Source organism: Semicossyphus pulcher, unplaced genomic scaffold (genome assembly GCF_022749685.1).
Source record: "Semicossyphus pulcher isolate SPU_LCO1_2020_fin unplaced genomic scaffold, fSemPul1.0.p SCAF_11, whole genome shotgun sequence".
Classification (NCBI taxonomy): domain Eukaryota; kingdom Metazoa; phylum Chordata; class Actinopteri; order Labriformes; family Labridae; genus Semicossyphus; species Semicossyphus pulcher.
In genome coordinates, this window is record NW_027211615.1 from 23,235,827 (window position 1) to 23,258,189 (window position 22,363).

At 45.5% G+C, this 22,363-nt stretch overlaps 1 protein-coding gene across 3 annotated transcripts in view; it reads right to left on the reverse strand.

The window, feature by feature from the left end:
- Window positions 1–22,363, reverse strand: part of enah (ENAH actin regulator) — a 141,468-nt gene that overhangs the window by 73,126 nt on the left and 45,979 nt on the right. Inside the window, exons 1-2 of one of the 3 annotated variants that reach the window (XM_069655689.1) lie at window positions 19,426–19,503; window positions 583–748 (exon numbers count right to left, since the gene is read on the reverse strand). In XM_069655689.1, the coding sequence (XP_069511790.1) occupies window positions 583–714 (132 nt within the window). In that variant the 5' untranslated portion in view covers window positions 715–748; window positions 19,426–19,503. Of the gene's footprint in view, window positions 1–582; window positions 749–18,915; window positions 19,010–19,425; window positions 19,504–22,363 lie in introns of those variants that run through there. The other 2 variants (XM_069655696.1, XM_069655681.1) reach the window with 2 other exon arrangements.

The window sequence follows — 22,363 nt, forward strand, 5'->3', positions numbered from 1 at the left end:
TACTTTTATTGACACTGGGGTTGGAAATGACGCACCCGCCAGTCCGAACTGTTAAGGATTAGTTAATGACTTCACCACATACGCGGACCTGTCTGTGAAGCCGACAGCGGTACTTCGAGTCTTAGAGCCGGTCGTCTTTCAATCGTAAGGTTGGCGTTTCTATCCTCAGCTCCTTCAGTCTACATGCTGAAGTGTCCTTGGGCGAGACACTGAACTCCAAATTGATCCCGGTGGCATAGCCATCGGTGTGTGAACGTGATGACTGATTGACAGTTGGGCACTTTAGGCAGCCTCAGTATGTGAGTGTGCGAATGTGACATGTGGTGTAAAAGCAGCTTTGAGTGGACGCAAAGACTTGAAAAGTGCAATATAAGTACGGTCCATTTATGACCTGATTATTGGAAACAACAAACTTTGAGGTCATGACCCTTTGTCAGCACTGAGAGTGCGGATGTTTGCACAGGACTACAGCAGGATTCTCTGGCTGTAGTCTTGAGCTGACATCACTAACTACCTAAAACAGAATATTTTGATAAAACAATACTCGGTCACAGTCTCCCCACACTGGCTTCATCCACTCACCTGATGATCTTGGATCTTGCGGCCCACCACACGGAAGGCATTGTTGCCCGTGTGGTGGTAAATGTGGACTCTGCTGAAGCCCGTGGAACCACCAGCCGGGACCCACTTCTTATTGGCGTCGTCGTACACCATGACAGCGGCTCGCGCCTGGCAGATACTCTGTTCACTGCGGGAACACAGAGACAAAAGACAGGAAATCATTAGCCATCTTTTTTCTACAGACAAACTCTCTGACACAGATCTTTTTACTGACCCAGATGGACTCAGGAAGCTTGTTAACAACCTCTGATTGTTTATTCTTTTGTGCGTTTTCCTCTTTGAAGTAACTGAACACGTTTTAAAATCATAACCCTGAGGGATGTTCTCAGCTGTGGTTATAGGTGATGCAACAGGTATGCAGTCAGGCCATGTGAGAGGACAGTCTGCTCTGCCAGACTGCTGTCATTAAAAAGACCTCTTTCCTCATGGTCATTATGGCCTTGCAACAAACATTAATTATTAGTGATGTACCCGACTCGCAGTTTTTCAGCGAGTTAGGCTACTCAATGTCCAATTCATTGAAGGCACATCCCCTGTGATTGGTCCAGAAGGAACACAGTCGAGTCCAAGTTAGTCCTTCATTCATTTTTGACCCCGATATATTCTTAGGCTTTAAGAAGACAGATCATGTACCTGCAATAAGCGTGTCGAGCCGTTCATGTCACCATGAAAACAATGTCAACAGTAGGGAAATAAGCATCAGTAACAATGACAGCTTATTGATCAATAGATGATTTATTTCCAGAGCAGAAAACTTCAGAACATATTGCATTCATAGCACGAGGTGCCGGCTGGGTCTGGACTGCCCGGCCCTCGGTCTGGTCTATGACCAGCGCTGGTCGACACATTGATATTAGTGTACAAGCACAGAAGCAGAAGGGAGTTTCTATGAGATTTCATTCAAACATTCAGCCTTTGAGCACAACACTAATGAAATCGGCTTCATGGGTGGCTGGCTGTGTTTGGTATCTGACACTTAATAACTACGCAGAGAGTTCAGTGACATGCCTTGTAATCGAAGCTGGACACCATAGTTGTGTGCCTCGTGTTCAAAGGGACAACGCAGCAGTTTAGTACTGCAGGTCTATGATGTTGATGGACTCACACAAGACCCATTAAAAGTAGAACTACTGGCCTCCGTCAATCAGTCAAGCTGCAGTTTACAGCTAACCGTGTATGAAACTTGAAATGTAGTAATTAGCAGTAGTAACGTTAACATTAGTGGTCAGTAGTGAGTTTGCAAACAATACAATGACGGTTACAGCTGGCTCGCGCATCGCTGAAGTGGTTGCCATAGGTTACACATAATGATCTGCATAGCGTCGACCCGTACATTAACCGGATTGGCTCCTTAGGTTTGTGACGTCTCAAACCTGCCAATCTGAAAACGTGTTGTTCAGCCTGTCCTTGGTACACTGCGGTTTAAAAGCAGACAGGCCCAGCCATGGAGATGACTGCTCATGTCTTGTAGCACATAAAAAACACATGGAGATGTCTACAAGGTTAAACACTTGATTGTCACTGGACGGGGGTCTTTAAATAATGCAAATGTTTTTGTTAGAGGTGACATTGACTGTGACTTTACACCAAAATCTAATTAGTTCATTGTTGAGTCCAAGTGAATATTTGTGCCAAATCCAAAGATACTCCCTCAAAGCGTTCCTGAGATATAATACGACGTAGTATTAGGGCCACATCGAGGAGAAAAAATATCTCTAAGATTTCGAGAGTCATAATATTACGAGAATTAAGTCTTAATTTTAGGCTATGGTTAGCCTGTATCTTATAGGGTAATATCAGAAGAGCAGGTACATGTATGTTATACTTTCATGCTACTGGGCTTGTTCAATAAATATAGCTCTGGCTCAAGTTGTGTTAAGCATCCTGTGCGATCATTTACAAGAACTTCACAAGACGTTCACTTTGAAGTTATACTTCACACGTTCCTCATTTTAGTGAAGGCGGCTGCTCTTCTGATATTTATAATAGTTGGGCAAACAACAGTCTAAAATTACAACTTTATTCTAATAAAATAACTTTATTCTGGTAATATAACGACTTTGTTCACATGTTTTTACAACTTTATTCTCTTAATATAATGACTTTATTCTCTTAATGCTTGTAATATAACGACAATTCTCGTAATATAAGTACGCTATTCTCTTATTACTTTAGTCTCATAAAATTACGACTTTATTCTCGTATTTTTACGACTTTATTCTCGAATTATTACAACTTCACTCTCGTATTTTACAACTTTATTCTCGTAATATTATGACTTTACGTCTTTTTTTCTCGTAATCTCCATGTTTTTCTTTAATGTGCCCTAATACTCCGTCGTAATATCGTTCTGTGAAAGAAAGAAGAAAGTACAGACAGAAGGACAAAGGGACAAACGAAAAACACAAAGCCTCCGGCCACAGCTTTCCCCATCCTGATTTTTAATCCCTAATACCGTTCAAACTCCCAAAACAGTAATCCTACATTTCCCATGATGCCAATATCATTATTTGTTTGACCATCACTGTCTGATGAAGTCTAACATCAGCCAAACTCCAAGTTAGTTAATCTAGGTTATATAAAACACAAAGACAATCCAGAAGCTTTACACAGGCTGTGCACGATAGTCCTCCCCCTGACGAGAACACTGACCTTACTGTGTAAGGTTGGAGGAGTGTCCTTTTAATCAGTTATAATATCCATATAGTTTTTACAGGGCTGCTGTTTGAGAGGCAGCGACCGACTGCATGGAGGGAAACAGTCAATTATTCACCACATGACTGCAACTACTAATACCAGAGAATGACAAGAGGGGACAACAGATGCATTTCGGTGTGTCACTGCGATACTGACGAGCAGAAAGTGAGAGGGGAAGAGAGAGAAGCAGAGGGAGGTGAGATTGAGAAGCAGTCAGTGTAAAGACGGAGTGAATGACAGGCAGAAATTGCTGGAGGAGATGAAAGTGAAAATGGGGTGAAAAGAGCCGTGAGGGGATTATTTCCACGTCCACTGAGACACACACACACAAAGTTTCTGTCTGAACGTTAGTAATGCTTCAAAGTGGAGGGTCCGCACTGTCAGGCAGAACCCTTCTGTGAATGTCAAGTGGTTGATGCTCGTGCACGCGCAGACACACGACGGTGTAAACAGTCTGCTGCAATTGCTAAAGCTAGCTTACATGCGTGTCACTCTGGGCCAGAGACAACTTCCTGTAAACAGACGGATTCTTCTTGATGGCTCTGAAACATTTATCTCCTGATTGTGCGCTTGTACTAACAACTTAGCCAAACACACACACGAGCACATGTTTCCTTTTGAACCCCACCTCACGCATCCAGCTTTTCACACCTCTGCTAATGTACTTCATTATGACAACAGACGCCGAACTGTGTTAACAGTCTGCAGCAGCTGATGAGTGCACGACGCTTAAATCTGTTTTTTCCTACACGCTGCATTAACAGTGAACACCTCAGCACATCTCTTACATTCAACTGTGAGCAGAGACAAAGTGAGCTGCTAATAGAGACGAGGAAAGGATTGGAAGCAGGATATTAAATCCTTGCCTTGCTGCTCTAGCTGAGGATTTTTACATATTCTACGGGAAAATGATTACACTCTACATCTTATTGAAAGCATGCAAATTGATCCACTTATTTTTCATGGAGCAGCTTCATGCTGGGATGTACTGGACTGCATAGAAGGGATTTCAGCTGACACTAATGCTACAAATGTGTGGTGTATGTGACACTAAGGGAAGTCTGTTTGTTGTATGTTCTACTATAAAGACCATATTTAATAGGGGACATGGAAAAGTTTTCTCTGTTGTTGTTGTTGTTGTTGTTGTTGAAGCGACAGCTCCAACCCCAAGCCCTGATGTTCCCAGCAGGTCTGCAGATTCAGATGCAGAAGTGACATTTTGGTCAAAAGTAAATCCATCAAGCTTTGCAACCGCTGTGAGCACTCACAGGGTTTGAAAGGCTGTGGCGTTACACTTTGAGTTTTGAATGGTTTAGCTGATGTCCTGTGATTCTGTGATGTGTCATACTAAAGGCCCGATCAGACAGGACGCGTTTTAGCAGCTGGGGGCGGCTTTTTTGTCATTGTTTTCAATGAGAGGCTTTTTGCGCGCTGCTTTTGCTTTGCTGAGCGCCTCGCTTTTTTCCGCTCTGTGCGTCTCGTGTTTTTGAGGAAACGCTCCGAGCGCCTCGAGTTGAAAAAACTTCAACTCAAAGCAGAAAAGCGAAAAAAAAGCCGCCCCCAGCTGCTAAAATGCGCTCTCTCTGATCAGGTGTTTACTTCCACAAAAAAAGGCAGTGCGGTGCGCCTCGCGTTTTACAGCCTGCAAAACGTGTTGTCTGATCGGGCCCTAAGTCTGTGGCTACGTCCACAGTGCCATGTTTTTGTTTTAAAAACTGTTGCTACGTTTGGTAGCAATATCAGGCATTGACTACTGCACACATTGATTACTGCAACTCCCGACTGGCAGGCCTTCCTGCATGAACATTCAAATATCTGCAGATGATCCAGAACGCAGCAGCGCAACTGGTCTTCAACCAACCCAAAACAGCATACGTCACTCCACTGTTCATATCCCTGCACTGGCTCCCAGTTTTGCGGCACACATCAAATTCAAAACCCTGTCGCTCGCCTACAAAACAGCTACAAAAACAGCTCCTGCCTACCTGAACGCCCTCATCCAGGTCTACACTCTGTCCCGCCCACTACGCTCTGCCAATGAAAGGTGCCTGGTACTCCCATCACAACAGGGAGTCTCCTCAGTAGTCCCCAGGTGGTGGAACGAGCTACTTAACTCCTGATGATGACAATATTGACCTTGTTGATGCTGCTGATGATTTAGTTTGTTGCCACTTCCTGACTTTGTCCCTCCTGTCTTGATCGTTGCTTGTGTTGTATTAACTCTCAGATGTACAGCACGTCGAGCTGGACAAACATCTGATAAATGAAATGTAACAATGTAACACTGTAACGTTTGCACCCTTCACCTCACCCCCTAAAAGGCAGTATTTGAAACTCTGCTGACTCCCTTTTAATTTGAACATTTTTGGGTTGTGTATTAGTTTGAATGATCTCAACAGACTTCCGGAAACAATGCGTCAGACACCACATTTCATTGCTAATTGGGTCTTATTAGTCACATCATGTCCTAGCCTGATTCGTGATACCCGTAAATGTGAGCCCTTTTCCAGTAAGAAAGCACCACTATTACTGCCTACATACGCATACAAGCGATGACGGTGTCCAGGGGCCACATCAGCCACACATGGAGTGCCACTGTTTTGGGCAGAGAGAGCCAGTACCCGTTTTGGGTGTGCGTTCATGTCCGGTGTAAGAGATTGGTCATGTGATATGCATTTTCAGAGCCTTCACAGTCTGGTTGGTGCTCTTGTTTGCATGCAGCCCATCGGACACGACGCTGTAAACAATCACATCCGATGGGGGGGGGAGTAATGATTGCCTGGCTGCATGTTTTGTTGATTGTGGCGACTTGGTTTGGTCAAATTGGGGCAACAGATTAAGTCACAAACCTTCACCGCAGAGCGCCTGGTTTTCAAGCAAATGAAGTACAATACACACATGCACATTTCCTGACTGTACATTTTTGTGTGCTGAGTGAACTGTGCCTCGCATGTGTGTGGAGGCTGATTATAAGTGTGTGTGATTCAGCCGAAGGCCCCGGCGCTCCGCTTGTTTATGACCGCTGGGAGCTGGAAGCCAGAGGAGTCCATTCCAGAGCGTTTGAGAGGAAGAAAATGTGGCGACCAAAAGAACAAAATGAAACAACATGAGACATGAAGAGACAATGCCCCGAGAACATATCTGTGCAGCACGGAGCAAAGCAGACGTGACTCAGTTGCTTACTGTTATTGAACAACTCTGACATTTGTGCTTTTTTTGTCTCCTTCAGCCAGACGCTGAAAACATTAGCGGTGGGATGAAAGTGTACAATTATGTTTCAATTACATTAACGGCAGCGTCATTACAGTCCTCAGTGAGATTATAGTACATTAGCTGTTGGTGCGTTGCCCCTTTTGTCTTTGCAGCTACTTCAGGGATGTGATGTCAGAGGCAGGCTCGGTGAAATGCGGATTTCCGCTTGTTAAGTGCTTGACTGGTGTAATCTAGTCCTGTTGAACCTCCTCATCTCCTTGTTAACCCTTCCGCTGAACGCGTCAGCTGCTATCTCCCTCCTTTTCTCTCCACTGAGCCAACAGCACTGTACTTTTTATGACAAGCCCGGTTTAATAAACAGGGCTGACAAGTGGCAGTAGTTCAATGTCAATTTTAAATAGTTCAAATGTTAATCAAAGATAATTTAAACAGTTTAACATGAGGAAATTACATATTGACTGGTCACCAGGATAAGGATTATTAGGATGAGCTGTTACAGATATCTATGACTGAACTTCGTACATCAACCAACGCACTTCCAAACTATTTTGGACATGTGGCCCAGAAATGGAAATTTATTTTTTTGATATCTTAAATGAAAATATGTACAAGTAATAAAGGAGTCATGGAGGTAAAAAATATAAAACAAGACTAAGTCAAAACCTAGTATGTGGCTGACCGCATCAGGTCAATGTGCGCTTTTGTGGGCAATGTGTTACAAGGTCAACGTGTTTGAAAGCAGGTGCACGCTGCGGACGTAGGTGAGGACAGCGGACAAGCAGCGGAAAAGCAGCCCTGCCTACTCCCCGAACAAAGTATCCAGAGCTGTATAGACAGAGAGTTGCGTCAGTGGAGGTCCAATATGCTCCATGATCTGCCATTGCGATGTCGCAACTCTCCCTCTCCACGGCTCTGAAATAATTGTCACTCAGTCAGTCAGTCAGCACAGACCCAAAAAGAAGTGGTGATGGCGGTCAGTGGGGCCACCCCGTGGTACTGCGGTCATGCAGTTACCTTCACAGGCCCTAAACTAGTCACTAGTAACCACCAGTGTTTAGTGTTAAAGGGGTGTTAACTTTCAGCCTAGAAACAAGAAAAAGAATGTTAGCATAAAGAGGTATTTTTACACATTAGGGCTGCACGACATGGGAAAAAACATATATCTTTTTGCGCCGTGATATTAATGTGATATTTACTGTGATTTTTAAAAAACTACAGTAAATTATACCAGATGAACGCAGTGTGTCTGTCCGTTTATGTAGCTGCGGCGTTAACCAGCCATGGGATGAGGTGACACTGTTAATGGGAATACTCTCACTTAGGGGGCTTTCACATTAGGGATCCGAGTACACTTGACCCCAAAGCCCAGTTCGTTTGATTAGTGTGAACACTGTGTACCGTACTCGGGCACGGCTCGCTGAAAGAGGTGGTCTCGAGTACGGTTCATATGTACTCAGGTACGGTATGCCACCGCACGTAACGGAGCCTCGATCATCCCGCCGACATTATCTGTGACGGTAGCAGCTCCGCTACGCTTACGCGGTTTATTTTTAGCAGCTACACCTGCAGCGCACACACGGTGAGGTTGTGTGTGCTGACAGGAAGTAGGAGACGTGAGTTCTCGTCTCTGCAGCCTCTGCAGCTCAGCCAGTTCCCTCTTGTGCTCTGTTGAAGAGCTGCACTGATCTGATATCAGACGGACATTTCCTGTGATTTAGTCATTGAGAAGGAGAAACTGGCGAATTTTCCTTTTGCACCGAGCAGCAATAAAGTCGCAGCTTGCCTTATTTCACGTCAATTGCTTCAATATTGCAGGTCATGCTTGGGAATATTGCACATGCACACATCGCATTTGCAGTTGTTTAACGATATACCGTGCAGCCCTAGTACACACACACACACACACACACACAAAGACACACAGGAGATGTGCAGATGTGACGAGAATAGAAATGTAAAATGGGATATGAGTTGAGAATATTTTCATCTTCTTCATTAATGTTAATGAGGCTCCGAGTTAAGAACCGTCCTGACTTCAAAGAGGAACAGAATGGCTCCGGGGGCTTCGCCGCCATGATGTCACATCCTGCCAGGATGAGGTGGGGGAGCGGGGTGCGGGGTTAACATAAAGCAACAGAGCAGTTTGAACGGAGGGGAAGAAGAGGAGGCGGAGAAGGAGGAAGCAGGAAGATGAAGAGTTGGTCTCCTGGCTGGTGCTTGTTGATTTTCGGTGCTACCCTGAACATAACATGCTAACTACTGGGCCACAAAGTAACACAGTATTTGATTGTTTGGACTCACAACAGCACTCTGGCTGGAAAATGTGACTAATGTCATTGCTGATAGGGCAAAGTTACATAACCAGCTGACTGACTGGTCTAAAAATAGAAACAAGTAAAAAGGGGGAGCTGAAATCTCATCCAATGTGTGCGTGCCAAAACCTACTTGACTAACCGCGTCCCCTGGGTTAATGATGATTTCATTTCTGTCGTGCCACTGCCCTGCTCCTTCTGAGTGTCATGCACATATGTGGAGAATCACTGCGGCTCTAAAAACATGTCTATTGCGGCACATAAAATATTGATTCCCCGCAAGTGCAGTATTTCAAACAAGGGAGACTGGCAACAGTTGTTTGTTTAAATGGTTCAATAATTCTTCGGTTATGAGGTTTATTTCTGTTCTCACGGTTACTGAGACTATTTCCTTTTATGGTGAGTTTCACCTTTTTCCATTTCCTATGTTTCTCATTAAACAGACAAACCTGTGCAGCACACGGCGCCCTGACTTTTGTCTGCGATACGAATAGACTCCGTAGTAACCGAGTCATTGCAGAGGCATTTCTTTTCTCCCTCTGTCTCCATCTCTCTCCAAATTTAGTCACTTTCTCTCGTTTGCCCTTTTTGGCTTGAAATTGTCTGACAATAGGCCGACACTCAGTCAGCTCTGTCCAGGCTGGGGAGGATGATAAATCCTGTTAGCTGAAGCAACATGCAAGAAGTAAAAAGAAATCTGAATGTTGAAGAAGGATTTTCTTAGCTTGGGTGGGTGTGGGTGGGGGGGTCCCTAAAAAAGGGAAGAAAGAGAGAGAGGTATACTGGGACTGAGTTTGTTTAGGAGGGAGTGCAGCTGGTTTCAGACGGAAGGAAGAAGTTTCCGGATGAAGGAGCTCTAGAGAGTGTCGCAGCCACATGTGCATCCTTTCTTTTGCAATGTCTTCATCTTTTCAGCTCGCACCCTCTTTTTTTTTCCGCGCAACTTTCTTCAGCACCGATTTGCCCTCCCGCGTCCCCCTTCCGACATATTACTTCCTTATCCGTCTCTTCCTGCATCCTCTCTGCCTCTCATTCCTTCTCATTAATCGGCAATCCCTCACGGTGTGGTGCAGTCAGAGTATGCAGAGTGCTGCTTCCAGCCCATATGGAAGTGATCAGGGCAGGCGGGGGAGGAAGAGCAGAGGCCCCACAGACAGGAGAAAGTCCCCGTTGAACCGCCGCCTGCAGGTATTGTGCCAATGCAGGAAAGTGGATTCCAAAACGGGCTCAAGGGTTTCAGATTGTTTAGAAAGTTCTAATCATTTCATTTCAGCATTTTCAATCCCGAGACAAAACACAATGACTGTTTTGTTAATGAGCTTAGTCTCCTCATCGCTGTTATCTCCCTAACTACAGTCCTTAAGCCTTGTACCTCTGCAACACACCGAGGCTGGAACAAGCTGCATTCATGATTCATTCCACTGTTGGCTATGATCTTTTATCAGAGCCAGGTGAGGCCTTCAGCATGACTCACCAACAAACCAATGGATTCCCCCACAACAGTGATGTTGGGGAAAGTAGCAGCCAGGCTACCTAGCTTAACGTAACTAGCCTGACCTTCCATCCATCCATTATCTGTACCGCTAATCCTTTTCAGGGGGCTGGAGCCTATCCCAGCTGTGATTGGGCGAAAGGCGGGGTTCTCCATGACTAAAAATATATCCACGCTGTTTGCACAAACACGTCCTCGCGTCTCTTGTTTGTCAAAGAATGAGAGTATAGTTTTTCTTATCCTGCAGCACTATCTAGTTTTACACCAGTGTTTCCCACACATAAACCATACATGGTCATGTCAAAAAGGTACATAACGGGCTGTTGGGAACCATTTTAGCATTAAAAAAAAACAAAAAAACTATATGATTATAATACACCTTTCCAACTGAAATTAGCGCATTGGTGCAGGTTTTTCAGACCTGGGAAGACCTGCTTATAAATGCAGATTGTCTTTATTCCCATTGCCATTGAAGTATCCCTTGTCGGTCTCTTTTCTGCTGCGTCACCGTCTGACGTTACAAATGCGCCCGAAACAGGGTTAGTAAACAGTGAAGATGTTACGGTGATTAGGTCTTTATTCTATCTATTACTCATTCAGTCTGTTGATCAAACTCGCCACCGACAAATTTGGAACGATGTTCCCTGTCATTGCCGATCGGAGCCGAGGCTATAATTACCCAGGTCTACTGCAGAGTCATTTGACCCGGGTCTGAATGCCGATTGTGACCCATTAAGCAAAAAAGGTGTTAGCGGTTGTATTAGCAGGTTTTTTGACCAGTGGGAAAAGCAGCTTAAGTTGACAACTCTCCCTCGCGCTACTCGTGCGCACCGGATGAACAAACTGCTCACAAACTACTTTAATCTGCTCATTTTGTTCCACACACTAAAAGAAGGTGGAGCTTTAAGTCGAATTAAATGGTGAAATGATAAACAACAAGGCCGGCTTTTCAGCCCATGTCTTTTATCGTTCAAATTGTAACTTCAATCTCAGTTTGAGAGTGATCATTTCTTTCTGTTTCCATCATATGCCGCCTGCAAAATTTCCAGTTTCAGGAGAAAAAGACAAAACCAGAAGCAAGAATCCACTCAGGGAGTTATTAGTGTTTGGTTTTAGGTCGATAGGATTGAACCATTCCACAAATCCAAGCTGAAAAAGTGACCAATAGGGAGCTGGTCACCGCAAAGTAAGTAAGATGCTGATCCAAACCTCCGTCGACGCCGAGGCAACAAAGCCGTACATGGGCGGAGCTTTATCCAGGACAAGTGTGCGGGAAAGATGAGAGCCGGAGCACGGATGTGTACAGGTGGTCATCTGTGTGTTTGCATGGAGGCTACCTACTTTATCTCACACACACACACACACACACACACACACACACACACACACACACACACACACACACACGCATCTACTGTATGATATGGTGGAGCCATGAGAAAATACCCTCCACTCATGAGTATGAGTCATCCACTCCAGCAGATGGTGGGAGAGAAAGAGACGGACCGGTGTGAGGCATGAAAGCAGAAAAAACACCTGAGGTGTGACAAAGGAGCCATCGCCACTAGTGTCTATATATAACCCAGCACAGCCCACAGTGTGTGTGTGTGTGTGCGTGTGCGTGCGTGCCAGCCAGATGAACAGCTCCAGCTCCCTTCAGAAACAGAGTGATGATGATTCTCAGCTCTGTAACTGCGAGCAAAGGTCACAGTCTGGCCGATTCAATAAGCAGCAACACTTGTCACTTATGTCACGTTCGGCGTTTTATCAGTCACAGTCTCAAAGGGGTTTCACGACGCCCACGCTCTCAAACGGTGACTCAAAATGACAAGCTACTACATTCAATTATCAATGAGCAGCAGGAGAAGGAGCTCATCAGGAACAGTGAAGTGTTTAAAGGCATCACAGAGGCTTCCGCGGCTGCTATACATATCAGCTGGAGCTGCACTGTGCTGCACTTACATAAGAGCACATCTCGGGCGGTTACATAATCTAAGCACATTTTCCCTCCTAAAAATGTAAAGTGGCAACTGTTCATGATCAATGTATTCCTGTCCTGTCAGTCAGGTGTGAACAGGTCAGTGACTGGTGTAAAACCATCTACAAAAGGTAGCAGTCATTTTAAACTGCAACACTGATATGAAAAGTGACATGTCAGATAATGAATTTTCTTTTTTTTTTTAAGATTATTTTTTGGGTTTTTTATGCCTTTATTAGAGAGAGGACGGCGGATGGTGCCGGGAAGAGAGAGTGGGGACGACGCACAGCAAAGGGGCCGAGGGCGGGAGTTAATTAAATGACTTAATTAATTCTGTAATCGAAAAACATTTGATGTTTGCTGAAACTTAATTATTATCAAATTGATAAAAACAACTTTAAAACCCAGTTAATTCCTTAAACTTTCAGATATTCTCAGTTTTCTGAGGGACAGATTGTTAAAGTGCACCATTTTGAAAAATGCTCAAAAGGCTAATGTCCAATGTGCTAGCAAGTGAATGATATGTCTCAATCAGGGTATATTTAAAAATGGGACGGGGATGGGGGAGGGTGTACCGCCCACCTCTGATTGACAGGCGTAAACATTTCTTTTTTTAAAATACAATTCATGATGTAATTTTGTCCCAAACGGTCGACTCTATGTAACCATCAGCTCGCGAGGTCCAGGGCTGATTTAAAACAGTAGATTGCGCATTTGAGACGCTTCAAACACATGAAATGCTGATTTTTATACATTTTTATGAATGTGGTAAGAATTGTCAATATTTACACCGGCATGCAGCAATATAATTTACATTTACAGCTCAAAAAATATGTTCAAGTGTGCAGTTACGCTTTAAATATTTATCTCATTCATGTGCACTAACACCTGTGTACATGTGGTCAAACACACAAGGGCAGTGATTCTCAAACTGTGGGGCGCGGGGGGGGGCGCGTTACCGCTCCTGTGTGGCTTTTTTTCGTTTAAAAAATGTAGCAGGCGGAACTATGTTTTGAGCTCGGACAACCCGGACTCATTTTCGAGTGGCACACTACACAAGCTAGTTGCCCTCGTGATTTCACCATGACAGATTTCACATTCAGACACACACAGAGAAAAAGTCTAGCATTGCCAGAGGACAAATATATTACAGGGGCGAAAATAAAGACAGCTGACGCATCAGATACCAATAAGACGACGTCGGCCGACGTCAACGCTGTCAGTTGATAAAAGGGTTTGTTATGAGTCTGTTTAAATGTAATCAGAAGCAGACATCAGGAAGGACTATGCAAAGAGCAAAGGAACCATGACTGGCTCGTGCATCGCTGTAGTTGTCCTGCACCGCTCTCCCTGCTCATCAAATGGTGAGGAAAGATTGGTCCTAAGCATGTGCAGCTTTGGGAGACCTTCCCACCCTTACTGCATTGTGCAGAAAACTTGAAGAATGTAACTGAGGTTTGTTAACACAGCTACACTACGGTAGTGCTGCTTTGTCGTTCTCTAATTATTTCCTCGTCACCTAACACAGGGCATTATAGTGTAAAACATTATTGCCAAGTAATTACCTGGACCATCGACTGGCCTGTTCAAACACCCGGCTTGTTTAAGGAGCAGTCGGGCCTGGATACACAGAATCCTCTAGGATTTTAATTAAGCCTTTAGCGGCTCACTCGCAGACACCATTAGCTGACTGAGGAGGCAGATCCCCAGAGGAGCGATCCACAGGTGGAGTTTGCATCTCCTGTTCATACAGACTTTTCTCTACAGACAACGTGTGTGCTCACCACACACACACACACTTCGAAATTCAATATCTCATTCGAACCTGGTGAAATATAAATAGTTTAAACTGTGATGATGTGATCGAATTCAGAATTGAAGCGCGGCAGATAACGCTTGCCCACGAACAGATAAGAGTCCCAGAATGCTCTCACGTTTAAAGCAGTGTGGCTTGTATTCTAACAGATGGCGATAAAACACTGCCTGCTACAAACCAATGGAGGAAACTGACCGTTGCTAACCTTTCCTGCTGCAGCATCCCCAACTAGGGCTGGGTATCGATAAGGGTTATGGGTCATGGGTTTGATTAAACGTACTGGGCTTCAACTTCAACGCGAGATTTGGCCACGAGATCTCACAGCACAGAGAACAAAACCACATGAGACTCAGAGTTATGGGGAAAGGCATATTGTATAACAACATGCCGAAAATACACTCGCGGCCAAAACATAAACATCATTGCAAAACTAATTTACATATTCATGGACGCACACACGATAAAAAGAGTCCATCGGCGATAGCTGATGTCTCCGTAGTAGGTGCAGTAAACAAGTTCGGGCATGTCTCCCTCACTGCCGTGTGTCGGGGGGATGCGCTGAGCCGTGCTGCATTCAGGAGCGCTCAGAAACGTGAGTGATCAGACACGTTTTCACAAATATTTTTAAAGATCGATCTCGGGCTTTATCAATCAGAAAAATCTTTTTTTTTAAACCCAGCCCTATCCCGACCGAAGTCAGAAAGCACAGGGGAGACTTATTGTTGTTCTGCTCCAGGACCAAAGCTGTAGCTAGCTTCGTGGCTAACTCCCGTCACTTTAATACGCTAGCAGCGTGCAGCAAGCAAGACACAGGAGCGCGGCTTGAGTCTTTAGTGGTCATAGGCTTTATGCACCAACAGCCTAAAGTGTACGTTAGTTCTGTTGTTTATACCGATCACTCTTTACTCTGCTTTTCCGCTGCTCTGGTCCCCGACACTTCACGTAACTCGTGCACACTCTTCCGTTCTCTCTCACTCGCTCTACCACCCCACTCTCACGCACTTAGCTCTTCCCAAAACAGAGCTACGCTTCTAGTGTAGAGTTAGGTTAGGGTTGTAGTGAACGTTGAATTTGTCCGATCTTGATTTTTGGGAAAAGAGACAGCCCTAACACACAGACACACACACAGTGCAGTGAGCCGCAGGGTGTGTCAGGGTTCAGAGTGCACACTTTTGTGTTAACAGGGAGCCTGGCACATTTTACAAGAGTCCAATCACGTTCCCACTCTCACTGGGACAGGCAGCACATTGACAACAGAGCAGGTCTGGACCGGACTGAGCAGCACTCTGCTTTCACTCACAGTTTATAACCATGGAGACCAACAATTGAAGCCTTCAGACGGACAACTGTACTGGCTTGTTTAAACACAACAGTGGATTGAGGCCAAAACGCTTTTCAGAAGTTCATTAAATACCTGTGAAATTCAGTTGAGTCGCCAGTGTGAATAGCCTGATTGTCGGCACCCATAGGTGACGTGTGCAAACCTTTGTACGAGATAAAATAGAGCTGTTGTACGTCAGCTTTTCACAGCAGACATGTTGACATGCCACAGAGGGAAAGGCACAGGTGTCAATAATTACAGTAATGATGGCTGAGTTCCTTGCTGCGTCACATTCAGGGTCCTGGTTGCTCATGCTGGCTCATTGTTAAACTGGACAACGGCTAACGGGACACTTGAACAGAGCCGTTGTTGGTGATATTAACAACACCTGTGCTTGTTGCGCTATGACAGGTCAACATGGTGGCTGTGTAAAAGCCAATGTTCTTCTATTCTGTGAGTTCAGAATTCATCTGTGGCTGACGAAGAATCTCCAAATCATAATATCTAAATATCAGACAGACTGACGTCTACTCATGACTGGTAAAGTGCGCTTGTGTGACTTGAAAGATGCTTACAAATCTACAAAAAATGCGACACTTCGTTCTGTGCAGGTTGCGGTAAAAAAAAAAATGTACCCGCCCCTTTATGGAGAGTGAGAAAAAGAAACACCCGGGGTAGCGGAGCCTTCACGATAAAATAAGCGTGACATTTTAAAGTGCGATTAACAGTGAAACCTGGTTGGGCGCCTGTTTAGCTCAGCGGTTAAATCGGCGATGGTGCCATCCCCACCATCCTCCCCTGTTTCCAACACTATCCACTGTCCCCTCAATAAAGGCATGAAAGGCCAAAAAAATAATCTTTAAAAAAACCGGTTGAAGTTGCATCCCTATATACAGTATCCCTTATGTATCACTCTGCTGCAGGGGTTCTGAACGCCTTTAATCAACATTACAGATTAACAGTCTGGATTAATCAATCTAACTGTCAACAGATTCTTATTTGACTGGCTGCATGATGATCACAACCCTACATATAAACGCACAGAATACAAAGCAGTTGGTCTGCTTAAATGTGAGGACATGCAAAAAGTAGAAAACGTGCAGGACCATGTTTGGGTTGCCTGGCAACAGTACAGTTCCTTAATGCTTTTTTCTACTATATTCCTGATAGTCAACAGCACTCCCTCATTATCGCCTCTCGATTCAGTAATCAGCTCATATTTGATCCTTTACTGCCAAAGTCATATAATCAGTTTATACTGCATTAATACACATTAAGGGGTTTCTTTGGATAGTTTTGAATGAAGCATACACTCCTTCCGTCTTCAAAGATAGTTCAGAGTTTAAAAGGTTTATAAACGCAGATTCTTTCTCTCGTCTATTATTAAAAACAGCTTGTTTTAACTTTCAATTATAGACAGAAATAAATAAATGTATTAAGACTAGTACATTTTACTTCTATGCAGTCTGTAGTGTTTTTCTGTGGACATGCATGGGCGGACACATTTGCTTGTTTGTGTGTGTCTGCACAGAAAGTTGAACAGACAACCAAATAAAACAGAAAGCCTCTGGCCCTGGTTATCGCCGGCGCAGAGGCACAAAATGTGGTTAGAAGTGACAGTGGCCACCAGCCAGAAGGTTGGACGGTGGGTCTAATAATTCTGCAATCCACATTGGCGAGCCCCGACTCTGTTCAGCCAGTATTTTGCATCCTGAATGCTGCTGCAGCTGCTAGAAAAGATGAGAGGTAATGCAGCACATGCCTGATGCTGGAGGGCAGGTCAGAGGTCAGAGGTCAAGTACAGACCGTCATCCCTGGAGAGTGGACTTTTACTAACAAACTCAAGGACACCTACAAGGACGAGGTTTCGCTACATTACCGCACTTACGCACAATCCGACAGATCGTAATATTCTCTCAACACAAGGAGCCACAAGCGGCCATGTTCCTCTCCTACAGCCCCAAAGGGAAAACTTCCCTCTAGGTAAACATATTCTTCAGCCCAGTGAGCCAAAGAACGATGATTTCTGACACTTTCACACGCTGCATCAATAATTAAGCCGCGTCTCAGCTTGCTAGGTGTAGCAGTTAGCCATGTAGCTAGCTGTATCCAAAGCAGGCCCTCGGGGTGACAAGCACACAGGCCTCAGGAGGGAAATCCTTCGACATCCAACGTCCCTCTCTCACATCCAGAAACCACGATTCAAATCACACATAAACAGAACCAGAGCTTCTGCATGACAACACAGCTGAATGCATTTTGCAAGTAGGCTCTAAATAAAGCATGGCGCTGATAAAGCTGCTTTTATCTAGTTATTCTTGATTAAGAAGAAGAAGAAGAAGCCTGAGGGTAAATTCAGTCACTCCCCTTTTATGTAGTTATTCTTGATTATAGTCTATGATGGTCGTGTCACTCTTACATTTAAAGTGCTAAGCAATCTGATTATTGTCATAGCAGCAGATAAACAATCACTAACACTTAGTTATACGTTTTAAATCCAAGATAATTTCAACACAATTCTCTTCGTCCTGTATCTCGTGTAAATCGAGGCCCTGACAACATCGGCGTAAACGGTTACACAGATATTCAACATGATGTCGGATCACGGTTGGGGGTTCGATCGCTGACTGCTACAGTGTTAGTGGGAAAGGTTACAATCAGCATTCAGATCCAAACGACTCTGAAGTAGACCCGGGTAATTATCTCCTCGCTCCGATCGGCATTGATAGGATAGAAAACCCGTGTCAACACGCTAATCTCCGCCCCTTTCCGGCGCGATGCTATGCTCCGTCGCCAACTTCCTCTTTGTCATCTCAGCTACAAATTCCGCCCATCTCTGCCCGAGAAGCGCTCGAACATCGTTCCACATTTGTCGCGCCGCGTTTCATAAACAGACCTAACCACGGTAACATCTTCACTGTTTACAAACCCTGCTTCCAGCGCGTTTGTGACGGTGACGCAGCAGAAAAGAGGCGTATACTTCACTGGCAATGGGAACAGTGACAATCGGCATCTTTAAGCGGGTCTTCCCGGGTCTGAAAAACCTGCATCAACACGCTAAGTTCAGTGGGAAAGGGGTGAAACACTGCCTGCTGCGACGAGACTAGCTTGGACGTGATACAGCTCTTTTCTTTCAGGTCTAACAAGCTTTAAAACACGTACATATCTATATGTCAGGGACATTTAATCAGCAAAGGATCAACAATGTCTGACATAAAGTTTGTACAATGCATCCGATCCATGAGCAGTCACTGTTCTGTTGAAGGACCGACGGCGCCACTGAACGGGTTTGTATGTTCGACACGCTGACAAAGAGTAAAGAAAGGGCTGAGCTGTCTTCTTTGTTGTCTTTAATCAAAGTACTTCTAAAACACCAACGACAGATTGACGTGACATGAGGCCTTGTGACAAAGACAGAGGCTGATGGAGAAACACAGAAGAACTCGTGTGACAGCAGGTACGTACCGGTGGATTTCCATTTTGGAGGCCAGCACACATCTCTGACTGAGGATGAAGCTGCAGGCTTTGGACTGTGGACCAGAGGACTGGATCTGCATGGCTCCACGCAGCTTGCTAGCTGCTAACTTCCCCCCTTCCAGCCTCACTCCTCTCCCCTGCCGGCCTCCCCCTTCCTCAGCTCTCCAATCTCCGGGTCTCCTCGCTTTCTCTCTCTCTCTCACACGGCAGCAAAGGGAATCTCTCTGGTTTCTCTCACCTCCCTACCAAACAGCTTTCTTCATCCTCCAAAGCAGAGTGCCAGTCCTACCCCCCCCCGGCCCACCCCCAGCCTCCCGCCCCCTCTCCTCAGAACCCCCGCGTCAGGGTAATTCCTTCCTTATTCATACGTGCGATGTCAGCGAGTCAGCCAGCGAGAAAGCGAACAAACAAGCGCGGGAACCATCCAGACAGACAGCCAGCTGTGTTTCTCCCATGGCAGCAGCACCAGCCAGCAAACACACACACACACACACACACGGTTCAATCCTGGCTTTTCGCCGCTGTGGCGACAGCAGGGGTATCCAGGCAACAGGCTCCTGCTCCTGCACAGCCTGCTTCCGCGCTCTCCGGGCTCGGCGTTGGGGGGGATATCACCGCGGTAGTATCTAAGCTCAAGTAGAAGTGGGGGTTTCCTTCTCCTCTCCTGCTCGCTCGCCCGGCTCCCTCTGCTTCATCTATCTCGCACCTTTTGTCTCTCACTTGATCTCCCCCCTCCTCTTGTATCTGCCTGTGGCTCCCTCCCTTCCTCCCTCCCAGCTCCTCGCTCTGTTTTTATCTCTGCGACTCTCCACGCACTCGCACTCTCTTTTAATTCCAACTTGCCACACACCCACCCAACCCATCTCTCGCTCGTCTCCAAAATAAACACGCCGAGGAGAGTTTGGTGGAAAGAGCAGTCAGAATTAGCGACGATTATGGAGCTTTTCCCTGCATGTGACGAGCACGCAGCCCTGACAGGAGGGGATCTTCTTTGCACTGCAACGTTCCCTGTCTAAATGTGGGGCGTCTCCGTGCAGCACGCTGAAGGCCAGCTCCTTTACATCTAGTGCATGATCACTGTAAGCGTTGTAATTGACCAGCTTTAAGCGGAGGGAAAATACATACAGCATGTGACTGCATTCTTGCATCACAGCACTGAAAGCACAACTGCATGCAATCAATAATGAACACTGCAGCTACAGAGCAATGTACACACCAACAAATGATCATCATCTCTTATAACACGGGATATGTTTGGATGATGACTCGTGTGAGGCAGCAGAGGTCTAAATTTAGAGGCTGTTTTCAGCCAAACATTTGGGCTTTCCCACTGAGCTCTCACTGCACTGCATCTTCTGTGGTTACCTGAGGGCATCTCTTTCTTCACGCCCTTCAAGGAAAGGTCCACATTTCATCTTTAAGAGTGCCGGGGAGCAGTGAACAGTTTGACTCACCAGGTTGGTTTGTTTGGGAGAGCAGGAGAACTTTATAAAACAACGCTGCCGTGCGGTCACACGGGCATTCTCTGGGAACGACGATGCAGCTTCATGAAACAGAAGCTCAGAGATCGGATGATCGGGTTTGACACAATTCAGTCGTCTTGGCCGATCATCGTTTTGAGGGGGCAGCTAAAGCGTTAAAGTTAAAGTGTTTAACCTTGTAAACATCTGCATGTGGTGTTTTTCATGCGCTACAAGACATATCAGGGACGACGTAACGTTTTCAGATCGGCAGGTTTGACGCTATGCATATTAGGGGTGGGCGATATGGCCTTAAAATGATATCCCAATATTTCAAAAAATTTTGCTATAACGATATTCATGACGATATAACCAGTCCACCCAGTCAGTGCTCACGTTTGGATCTACATGACGACACAGAAACACTGCTGTAGCTGCTACGAGCTGTGATAGAGGAGTTTGATCTGCCACTGCATCAACCGTCCCTGTTTAGCTTTTATTCAGTAAATAGCGAAGCTGCCCGCTTTATTACTCCATATATGGCTGTGCTACAAATGTCAGTTAGATGGTCATCTGAAGCTCATTAACGTCTGCGTGGAGTATTGGGTAAACTCTTTAATGCTTACTGCGCAGGCGTCACGTCGCTGCCACCGGTGTTTTCCGGTGTTTTCCGAAGCTGAACGTAACGACGATGGCCGCTCTCAGTGCAGTAAAATGTTCTTCTTGTCTTTAATTCTTTTGCTGATATCTATCAAACACTGGAGTCTGCTCTCCACCAAATGCGCTCTCTGCTCTCAGCTGAGCGGTCCCGCCTAAACTCACACGCTCCGAGCATGAAGGGGCGGGGCTTACACGGACAGACGGCGTATCTCAGGCTTGTATTGATTTAAAGCAGCGGCGAGTGCTTCTATAATGATCAGGAAATCGTCTTGCAAATTTACATCTTTGAAATCGTTATACGACACTTTCTTATCACGTATGTACCGGTATAATCTGAACGATATGATACGGCACAGCCCTAATGCATATTATGTGCAACCTATGGCAACCACTTCGGCGAAGCGCGAGCCAGCTGTAACTGTCATTTTTGCAAACTCAAAGTTTCAACAAGTTGCCACTAAACGACGGCAGAGACTCGTTTTGTTTCCGCGACGGAGGGGGCAGGTGGGAAATGTGCGGGGACTGCAGATTCAGGGATTTTTTTAAGGGACGAAGGGAGGAGGAGGAGACGCCGTGGCAGGATTTTTCTTTCTGAACATCACAGAAAACAATGTGGTGTTAAAGACTCATGTCATCGGCTTTACAATACACTTCTCCTTCTTTTAAGTAGTGAAATACAAGTTTGATGTGCTGCACAGGATCAGTCTACTTCACCATGTAGCTGTCTCTGAAGCTGTCTCTGACAAAGGACCGACTAACTGAACACATGTTTCTTCCAGGGTTTGAATTACACTTGTGATTCCCCCTGAAGGCTGCAGACTCACTCAAGTGTTGATGTAATTAGAAGAAATGTTGAAAACAAAAGGGCTTCTTTTTTTTCCTCCTGTTCCCTTTGGACAGCAGCTAGCTCGACAGGCATGAAATCAGCCCCAGGAAGGCAGCACATTTCTGTCAGCATGTGTGAGGGCCGCGCTGCGTTGTGTGTGCAGGGTAGGGCACAGAACACACACACAGAAACACACACACACACAGAAGGGGCTGCAAGGGAAGGCTGTACCAAACTCTCGAGGTCGGGACAACAAGGGCTCGAGGAGAGAGATATTTGTGCCTTTGTTCAGCGCAATAACACGCACGCTGCCACTCTCAGCTAACAGTGTGCTTAACTGAGCCTGAAACACACTCATCGCCGACACATGGACGTCTACACACGCTGACGCTTCTGCTTAAAACATCATTAACGCTCTCTGCTTTAAGATTCGGAAATAAATGTTTCTACATGATTATGTGCAATTACTGGCGCGGCCCTGAACCGGAGG